The sequence below is a fragment of the Littorina saxatilis genome, linkage group LG8, assembly GCF_037325665.1.
Source record: "Littorina saxatilis isolate snail1 linkage group LG8, US_GU_Lsax_2.0, whole genome shotgun sequence".
NCBI classification, from domain to species: Eukaryota; Metazoa; Mollusca; class Gastropoda; order Littorinimorpha; family Littorinidae; genus Littorina; species Littorina saxatilis.
The window spans coordinates 13100838-13111425 of record NC_090252.1 but is presented as its reverse complement, the minus strand read 5'-3'; the positions used below and the strand labels follow the sequence as shown (position 1 = coordinate 13111425).

The 10588-nt window shown below is 41.7% G+C and overlaps 1 protein-coding gene across 2 annotated transcripts; it reads left to right on the top strand.

The window, feature by feature from the left end:
* Window positions 1–1655: 1655 nt before the first annotated feature.
* LOC138972819 (galaxin-like) lies at window positions 1656–8990 on the top strand. Of its 2 annotated transcripts, none has more exons than XM_070345483.1 (3): window positions 1656–1826; window positions 3832–3914; window positions 6105–8990. In XM_070345483.1, exons 2-3 carry the CDS (start codon window positions 3839–3841, stop codon window positions 7385–7387), a joined length of 1359 nt encoding a protein of 452 aa, XP_070201584.1. In that variant the 5' UTR covers window positions 1656–1826; window positions 3832–3838; the 3' UTR covers window positions 7388–8990. The 2 variants fall into 2 exon arrangements, with proteins under 2 accessions (XP_070201584.1, XP_070201585.1); XM_070345484.1 differs by having other exon boundaries at window positions 1656–1830.
* The last annotated feature ends 1598 nt before the right edge of the window (window positions 8991–10588 follow it).

The following is a 10588-nucleotide window of genomic DNA, read 5'->3' as shown; positions in this document are numbered from 1 at the left end:
GTTTAGCTTTGTTCTGGCCGACGATGCTTCTTGGACGGAACAAACCCCTATGTCTGTACTTGCACTCAATCTTTCTTTGCTTTTTTCTTGGCAAAATACACACTCGTTTAGATCTAGCGATCTTTTCCTTTTGAGATTGTATGCTGGCTCCATGTCTGGGACATTTGTGCATATCACCTGAAAAATGTAGCCAGGTTTGACTTAGATCTCAATCATATTTTGTTATTTCTAAAATCATAAAATGTCCTCCAAATGCTCACAAATCTAAGGAATAACTATAATAGTAAACATCTATGAGAATATGAGCAGTGGTGACATTTACTGCTGATAGTTTACAACAGGAGCGCGAAAGATCTATTGTTCGTCTTTAGATCTAAACTAGCACTAACCTATATAAGTACCTATGACTCATTTGAATCTAAACTTTGCAAGCTGCTTGGATAAATTATAATTACTGAGCTAACATTTATTACTTTTACATCACAAAACAGCAACAACTTACCTTGATGGCATTATATCAGTCAGATTCCAAGCAGGTCAAGTGCGCGGCTTCCATCTTGGCTGATTATGTGGGAGAAGGGGAGTAACTCTCAACATAAACGAGATTAATGGGGATCAGTAGCTGACACAACTAAAGGTTTATGAAAATGTAGAGCCAAACCAGCTGTATGTACTGAAATGTTCAGTTATTATTGGAAACATGCAATGTAGTACCACTACTATTCCGTGCCAATGTTACGCCCCCTCTTTTTTTTAAATTTTTTTTTAACCTTTCTTGTGGTTTACCTGGCTCACTAGAACATCACTAGTAATCAAATATCAACCAGCAGAGATGATTAAAAAGCATAACTTATGTTTAGGTCAAAGGTCAAAGGCACTCTAATATTCCTATCGTATTTTCTGTGTGCATGAACTTTAGCAGTCACCAGTGACCTTGACCTTTGACCAAGGTCACCAAAAATACTTGAACAACTTTCTTGCATCAAGGTTTAATAAACTGCCAAAAATTGTAACTGTAGCTCAAAGGAGACAAGAGAAAAAAAATATTTGTAAAAAAACCATGTTTTTTTCTTGTCGGTGTCGGCCATCTTGGAAACCGTTGAATAGTAACGAACATAGGCATTTTTGACTTTGGCAACAGGCAGAAATGGATTCAGCACACCCAAATCTATAAGAAACAACCTGTTGCCATTAATTACCCACAAATGCCCGAGGGTGTTAGATTTTCTGAAATCTGTCCTAGTATAAAACGTATGACTGTATCTTTCCACTATGTACCAATTGGCGCTCCATACCTTACATTCACATGCAATAAAGGATAAGAGTTATCATTATGATAGAATCTAAAGCCCTTTGAAATCCTCTCGCTGCTTTCTCGAAGTTAGATTGAACACTGCCCACAATTCGATTTTTATTCAAGCTGCTACACCTCTGAGTAATTACCCTTGTGTGACTGGCTCTTTTCGCCAGAATTAGAAGTAATAACGTTGTTTTTGTGTAACTTTAAGGGGGAAATATAGCAAGTCAATTGCCATACCCAACACGTGAATTTCTCCCACCAATACGCTTACTCTTTTCATCCAAATCACCAACCGTAAAATTGTTTTTCTATGCAACATCTGAGATATATTGCGAGTTTATTGTCATGCGTAGTACCTTTAGGCTTGATCACCAATACGGCAAGCAAGAGGCTGACTGCCAGTTGTCGCTTCGGACTATTCCTAGTAAGTCAAGATATTACACCTGAGATCCACATTGACTGTGCGGGACAGGAATTAAGCAACCGACTTGTTCCTGAAACCTTGTTCAACGTCCGAAGCAGGCAGGTAGGTAGGTCTTGATTTTCTTATTGAGATTATCTTTAGAGCTGGTGAGGATCGTGATTTATTCGTGGGGAGCCGGTAGCTTAATTGGTAGAGCACTGGACTTGTGATCCTAAGGTCGCAGGTTCGAATCCGGGCCGGGACGGACACGGGTCAACTTTATGTGCAGACTCAGAGACGGTATCCATGTTCCACCCTCGTGTCACCACTGTGACACGTAAAAGACCTCGGTCATTCTGCCATAAGTGCAGGTGGCTGATTACACCTAAAACATGCATACACCTGGGTAGCGCGACTCTGTTGCTGCTAGCTTTCCACTGGGAGGAAGCGACCCGAATTTCCCAGCGATGGGACAAGAAAGTAATGAAAATGAAAGAAAAGATAAAACTGATGAAATATATTGTTTGTGCATCTTGCTAGTTCACAGTTTGTGTATGGTGATGGCGCAGTCTTTCTCTTGGTAACGATTCGTCTCGTTCCATCTCAGTCTTGCCAGACTTCCACGTGGGACAAGACCCACCCCTCCACTTGGACACATACCGAACATCAACAGCGTGGGGGCTGTGTGTGCAGATTGGGAATATTTTTGATGAATATGCATTTCTAAACCGACATTAGTCGCAATCTGAGAAAGTAATTAATGAAAAAAATGTTCTTAGAGCGCAGAACATGGTTAATAATCGTTCAAATCACACGTGTGTATATCATGTAAATGAGGTCATGTCAAGCAAGTCTGGCAGGGACCTGTTTTTCCACTGCTTATGATGCCAAATTCACCGAGACAAACGTCATTATAGAAACACAAATTGCGCTCGCTAATTAACCTCGATGAATCTTTAGAACATGGCGAACGACAAGAAGAAGAACAATCTTTAGAACTAACACGTCACGCCACACTTTCAGAGTGACGTTTCTTTGCTTTGACGTAATAGATTGCACGAGGCTTTAGAAGAGATCGAGGGTCCAAAACAAGCGTCTTCAATTTAGCTGCCTCGAATGCAGGACATTTTCAGTAAAATACACGTAAGTACAGTATGTAGGATAAACAGAATACTACATAGCTTGCTGTTTCGTACCAGATTTACACTCGTTGCTTTTTCAAATAGTGAACAGCTCGCTTTCGCTCGCAGTTCAATATTTAAAAAAACAACTCGTGTAAATCTGGTACGACACAGCAAGCCATGTAGTATTCTCTATATATATCCAAGTGGAGATGGTATCAATTCATGTACAAGAGGAGCCAGATCTGAGATGGTGAGCCGAGCTGTTTCCTGGGAAGGACTGTTTCTTCTATGATTCATTCGTGAACTCAATCCTTCTGTCACTAAATCACTCACTCACTAACTAACGGAAAAAGGCGACAGACAAGATGCAGATAAGAGCAACCATATCTTGATGGTAGCTATGACGTTTACCACAGGAAAAGAATGACTTCTCATTAATAATAAAAAATAACTGCCTACAGACGCAGACGCACTTCACCTGCCCTTTCTGACGCGCTAAAAATGGGGAAAAAACAACCTAAGATGTCAAATAATGTCTAACTGTGATATACAGTGTCAAAGTTTCCTTTCCTCATTCAAGTACGTGAAGATTAGTGAAAAATGTAATACATTTATTCCTTTATCAGATTTTTCATATATTTTTGCATTGTTTATTTTACTACTATAGACAATGGCAATTGCTGTTTTATTTATTTTTGTGTTCTTTTTCTTCTTCCTTTCTGATTCATTCTGTCTCTATCTTTTCTTTCTTTCGTTCCGTAATTTTTTGTTATTTGTTTATTTATCTATCTATTTTTATTTGTTTCATTCATTTTATTGTTATATTCATGTTTGTATTTATGCTTTATTGATGTATTCATTCATATATTCCTTCATTCATTCATGTATCCCTTCATTCATGTATTCAATCTTTCATGTTTTCATTCATATATTCGTTCATCAATTCATTCATGTATTTATTTACTGATTCATTCATGTTCGTTTATTCATTGTGTGTATTTTAGAAACAGGATGACCTGCACAAAACAGTTGCTGACATTGTTCCTGTGTGCCACCTTCTGCATTCACCATGGGTGGACATGGACGGGTAAGCAGTCACCCCTTTCTTGGCTTGATGGCACACTCCTTGCCGTGAACACAGTTCTCTTTCTCCTTCTCCTCCCTCTTCCCCTAAAATCAATCAATCAATATGAGGCTTATATCGCGCGTATTCCGTGGGTACTAAGCGCAGGGATTTAAAATTTTTTGTTATGCAATTTATATCGCGCACATATTCAAGGCGCAGGGATTTATTTATGCCGTCACGCATTCACATCGGCCAGCAGATCGCAGCCATTTCGGCGCAAATTCCCTTCCCCTTCCTCTTCCTCTTCCTCTTCCCCTTCCCCCTTGTTTGTTCGTTCATGGGCTGAAACTCCCACGGCTTTTACGTGTATGACCGTTTTTACCCCGCCATTTAGGCAGCCATACGCCGCTTTCGGAGGAAGCATGCTGGGTATTTTCGTGTTTCTATAACCCACCGAACTCTGACATGGATTACAGTATCTTTTTCGTGCGCACTTGGTCTTGTGCTTGCGTGTACACACGGGGGTGTTCGGACACCGAGGAGAGTCTGCACACAAAGTTGACTCTGAGAAATAAATCTCTCGCCGAACGTGGGGACGAACTCACGCTGACAGCGGCCAACTGGATACAAATCCAGCGCGCTACCGACTGAGCTACATCCCCGCCCCGGCTTGTGCGTTAAAATCATCGTTTACAGGAAACACCTTTGTTGTACCTCCAGTGTGCCTACAGTGTACCTTGTGGGCGTGGCTTACGTCTGAAGGGTATGCAAATGAGAGACACCTTTAAGACACCTCCAGGTACCTTTAGTGTACCATGAGAGCACCCTCTAGACACCTGGGGGCGGAGCTCAATTAAATACCCAAGGTGTAGAAAAGGTGTAGCTTTGAGGTACTTTCTTTAGCCCTGGGAGAGTAAGCTCATTTGAGTGGATATATTTTTTGTTTTATTCAAATGTACATTTTGATGTAGATTTATTGCCCGAATGGCCATTGAATGGACGGTTGAAAGAAGGGGTGAATTGATGAAGATGCATCGAATTTATTTGCTAGTTAGGCACCAACGTTGGTTGTTACCATATTACTACATTCGTTTATTCGTGTGTTTGTCCGTCCGTTCGATCGTTCGTCCGCACGAACGTACGTACGCTCATTCGTTTGTTCGTTCTTAAGTTAATGTTTTAGTTAGTTACGCACATAGGTTTGTTGAAAGTTATAGTTAGGTTGGTAAGTAGATTGATGGGTATCCTTAGCGAATAACGACACGATGTTTTTTGTTACTGCAGAATAAATAAACTGTTGCGGGAAAATAAATCATCAGTATCTTTAGTTAGCTGCGCGTAAAAGCCCCACATGTTTGAGTCTCGAAGCTATTTTCATTTCAAACTTTCCGCAGCATTTTATTATCCGTGGACAAACTGCTTTTTGCAAAACAACGGCAGCATGTTATTTTGCTGCGGCAAAAATAAATCTTTTCATCCTCCTCTAAGGATTGGCGGGTCGGTAGGTGAGTTGTGAGGTAGTTGGGTAGAAAGTCGCACCGCCTTGAACTTCTTCTTCTTCTTCTTCTGCGTTCGTGGGCTGAAACTCCCACGTACACTCGTGTTTTTGCACGAGTGGAATTTTACGTGTATGACCGTTTTTTCCCCGCCATTTAGGTAGCCATACGCCGCTTTCGGAGGAAGTCGCCTTGAACAATAATAACGAGGAAATATCGCATTTGAACAAAAATGTTACTAGAGCTTTTTCTTTTGATTATCATTTGTTAAGTTGGTATGTTGAAAGGTTGGATGGTTAGTAGGTTGGTAAGTAAGATGGTTGCTAAATAGGTGCTTGGTTAGATATCCGGTTGCTTACCTTTTTGGTTGCTTGTTTCATTAGTTGTTTGTCATATACAGTACCCGGCAAAAGAAATTCATTCGCGCCCACTGTTGCGAGTGATTTTTTTTTATTATCAAATTGTAATGGTAAAAACTATAACACAGTTTATGAAAAGGTAAAAAAAAAGTAAACGATTAAATAATGTGCTCTTATCGTACAGCCAGTACAATATCCTCCACGAATCTGTCTTCCTTTTTAATGTACCTCATCTGGTTCATATTTTACAACAATTTGAAAATGACGAAAAATCACTTGCAAGAGTGGGCTCGAATGTGTTGCGTTTCTTTTGCCGGGTACTGTACAACTAACCCCTTTCTCGTTGTATTCACCAGCTTCATGTGGCTCAGCGACATATGAAACAAATGATGCCGTCTGCTGCGGAAACACTCTTTATAACAGAACAAGCGGCGGCAATGGTTGCTGTGGGACGGTATTCTTCAACACAAGCTCACACAGCTGTGTCCATTGCGGAGGCAAATACCACATAACTGCACCGAAGTACAGATTTTATTGCTGCGGCCAAACTCAACTCTACAACGGCACAAGCCACATGTGTTGTGGGGGTATCCTTAAAACCAATGACAGGAACCACTGGTGCTGCGGGACTCAAAGCTACAATTTCTCTTCTCACTCTTGTTGCTATGGCAAGATCCTGTCAGGAGGAGAGTATACCCACCGTTGTTGTGGCGACGGCACTTCCAAGGATGCTACACAGACGTGCTGCGCAAATCAAGCTCGTCCGGGCGGTACAGGGTATCGCTGCTGCGGGAACGGAACATTCCTGACTACCAATGAGACATGCTGCAAAAACCAAGTGTTCCCGGGTGGGAACGACCACGCTTGCTGCGAAAATCAAGTCTACAAGAGAAGTACACACAGCTGTTGTCAGGACAAGATTAAGACGGGGGGCGGGTTCTGGTGCTGCGGCCCTGACGCCTACAACCCAAACAACCAGTCGTGCTGCGGTGGCCGGGTGGTGCGAGGCGGGAGGAGCCACGCTTGCTGCGGGTCCAAAGCCTACAATACAACCAAACAAAGCTGCTGCGGATCCCAGACCTACCACAAGAAGAAAGAGATCTGCTGCGATGGCAGGGTCAACGATAAGCCCAAGCGCGCCGAGTGTTGCCGAACCCAAGCTTACAACTCCAAGACTCACAAGTGTTGCTCAGGCACCGTGACGCTGGGCGGGAAAGGCATGGCGTGTTGCGGAACTGGTCAGACCTACAATAAGACCACTCACGATTGTTGCTACGGCGTCGTGCTTGACAGCATCGGAGTGGACAACTACCGCTGCTGCTACGACAAAGCGTACGACTCCAAGACACAGAAGTGCTGCAACGGTCAAGTCTTTCGGGCGGGACCGGACGAAGCCTGCTGCTACTACAACTTATACAACCTTGATACCCAAAACTGCTGTGACTACAAAATCACCCAGGGCGGGAGAAACTACACCTGCTGCAGAGGCAAAATACAACCAGGCGGCACGGGTTACGCCTGCTGCGAGGACCAAGCCTACTTTCCCCAGACACAGGGGTGCTGCTGGCGACAGGTCTACAACAAAACGACGCACATCTGCAAGGGTTATCCTACTTATGGAGCTGTAAAACGCGACTGATTGTGTGCTATAGCTCACTCAAAACCGTCACGATCATTGACACAATTGCATAACTTTTACTACTTTCTTTCTTTATTTGGTGTTTAACGTCGTTTTCAACCACGAAGGTTATATCGCGACGAACTTTTACTACTATATTAGGATTTGCGCCATATAAATACCCTTATTTTTATTTTTTATTTTTATTTTTTGTTTAACCTTGCATGCAGGCTGCTTCAACCCTGACTTTTTTGCCCTCATTTTTGTTTCTTTCTGCGGGCAAACCCTTATGGTTATTAATATAACTCACAAATAAAAAAACAAGAAAGTTAAAAAATTTGGAAAGTTTGATTCAGAACAAAAGAACACGTTCACAAATCCTCGACCCTTTGGCTTTTTAAGGGGACGAAGAACAGACGTAAAAAAAGATATCTTTCTTTATTTGGTGTTTAACGTCGTTTTCAACCACGAAGGTTATATCGCGACGGGAAAAAAAGCTATGTTGCTTTGCTATTCCTATTGATCACTCCTAAACCATGTTTGTTTGTTTGTTTGTTTGCTTAACGCCCAGCCGACCACGACGGGCCATATCAGGGCGGTGCTGCTTTGACATATAACGTGCGCCACACACAAGACAGAAGTCGCAGCACAGGCTTCATGTCTCACCCAGTCACATTATTCTGACACCGGACCAACCAGTCCTAGCACTAACCCCATAATGCCAAACGCCAGGCGGAGCAGCCACTAGATTGCCAATTTTAAAGTCTTAGGTATGACCCGGCCGGGGTTCGAACCCACGACCTCCCGATCACGGGGCGGACGCCTTACCACTAGGCCAACCGTGCCGGTCCCCTAAACCATGTGAAAAGGGGAAGCAGAAATCAGACAAAAAAGCAGCATAATTCTTCTGTCTTCGAGTAACCATTTTTGGGGTCTTTTTTTGGACCTCAGTTGCATGCAGGTTGTTTCAACCCATATTTTTGGCCTTATTTATTTCTCTCTCGTTATTTTAAAGTTTGTTTTAAAGTTGTTTTTTTTACAGTAACCTTGACTTTCGCCTTTATCTAACTTTTTCATTTGTCAAAGCTTCAAAACATGAGATATATATGCAATTTCCTTATGATCGTGACTCTATGCTACTTCGATGTTCCCGCACTGCGTGTTGGTTAACCTGGTCTTTTTGTTAAGATTTTATTACGTAACTGACACGGGTGTCACGCCGCGAAATTAATTCATCGAAACAATCTCACTGTGACCATGAAGCAGTCAGGATGTTGATATTTGCTAAGTGTCCCAATGGAGTGATAGTCTAACTCAAAGGCAGATCTGAAATAGTTAGGCAGACTCTTTCCTCTTTCCACCGAAAGGCCTGTACATTTATTTCAAAGTCATCGGGTTATAATACAATTCACAAAAGTAAAATGTTTACAAGTGTAACAGAATGCGGGTCCCTCGTTGCAGAATACATAGAGAATTTGGCGACACGACCAGTTGTGGAAACCACAGGTATATGATCTTACAAGTTCGTGTCCCCCTTCATTGTATCTGTCGACGCCCGTTTTTAATCAACTTGCTTCCCTTTATATAATAAATCGACCAAAGGGCGTCATCGTGCATACACAAATCTTAGAAATCTTAGTGTGTGCATGTGTGTGAGTGTGTGTTTGTGTGTGGGTGTGTGTATGTGTGTTTATGTGCGTGCGTCCGTCCGTATCGATAAGTTCAGAATGATATTATGTGCAGCCACATGCGCGCACACACACACACACACACACACATACACACACACACAGAAACACACAGAAACACACACAAAAACACACACTCACACACATACACATACACATACACACATACACACACACAGAAACACACACACACACACACACGAACACACACACACACACAGAGAAACACACATACACACACGTATATACACACACACGTACACACACGCACGCGCATGCACGCACACACACACAAACACACACACACATGCACACACACTCACATACACACACACACACACACACACACACACACACACACAATGCTATCTCAAGTTCTAATCTTGAAGCTTTAGTGACAAAAGGGATCCATTACAATGTAAATATGCATTGGGTTTTTTTTTGTGGTCAATATGCTCGTATATCCTTTTTAAGTAAATGAAAAATAATCCATATTCTATTGATTGGGACAAGATCGAACAAAAGGAAAAACATCCACGTTTAAAGGTTTGCTGAAGATACACAAATCAATATGGTGTCCTTAATTTGGATGAGAATGTCGAATTGAACAGAAAGATCATGTATTATCGAATAAATGAAAGAGACAAATATGAATCAATAACAAACAGTAGCTGGCAAAGTACCGTTCGATTCCAGCACAAAATATTTGTCCGAAACTGACCTTATTCACAGAAAATTCGTCTTGCAAGATCTATTTTAATATTTGTTTTTTTCTCTCTCAAGTGTTAGATGTACAATTCAAATTATGCAACAGACAATGGCTCGACTCGCAAATGTAAATATTATAACAGAATATTAACAAAAACGTAGATAAACTAAAGACACGACCAATAAGAAATCAAGCATATATGATAAAGAATCTCCTGTTTTCTTGTCAACAGAAAACTACTGCAGTAAAAACTGTCGCACGCCTACATTTTCAACATAAACTTGGCCAAACAATTATTGCAACAAATTTCGGACCCTAGTTAAACCATTAATTCCCGTGTCATTTTATTAAAACTGTATAAATTATGGCAGATATGGCCGCTCATTTGACTATCAGGATCACCTTTCGGATTGAAGAATTATTTTACAGGGAGCACGTGACTGCCGCTCAACTAAGGGTACGCTCAAAATCTACCAGACAAAAACGGAAGGGCCCAATTAAAGATCGACAAAACATTACAATAGGCAAAACTTAGCAACTTTTACAAACGAGAAGAAATTCACATCAATTGTCTACCCTGAACAGGTTTTGTTGTTTAGCTATAGCTTGCGTATTTCGAGTGCTATGCTATTCCGACTGATGCAGGGGTCGATTACAAGAGCGCGTCACTCATTGCGATAAAAAGCGTGCCAGTTTAGTTTGGTGCGCCGGACTGGGTTTTGATGTTGGAAGACCTGTTTTTTGTAAGTGTTGTTTCGCGTTCACATTTCCATACCACCCAAGCGCGTTGTTGCTTTTGTACCAAAATTGATTCCAAATTGTAAT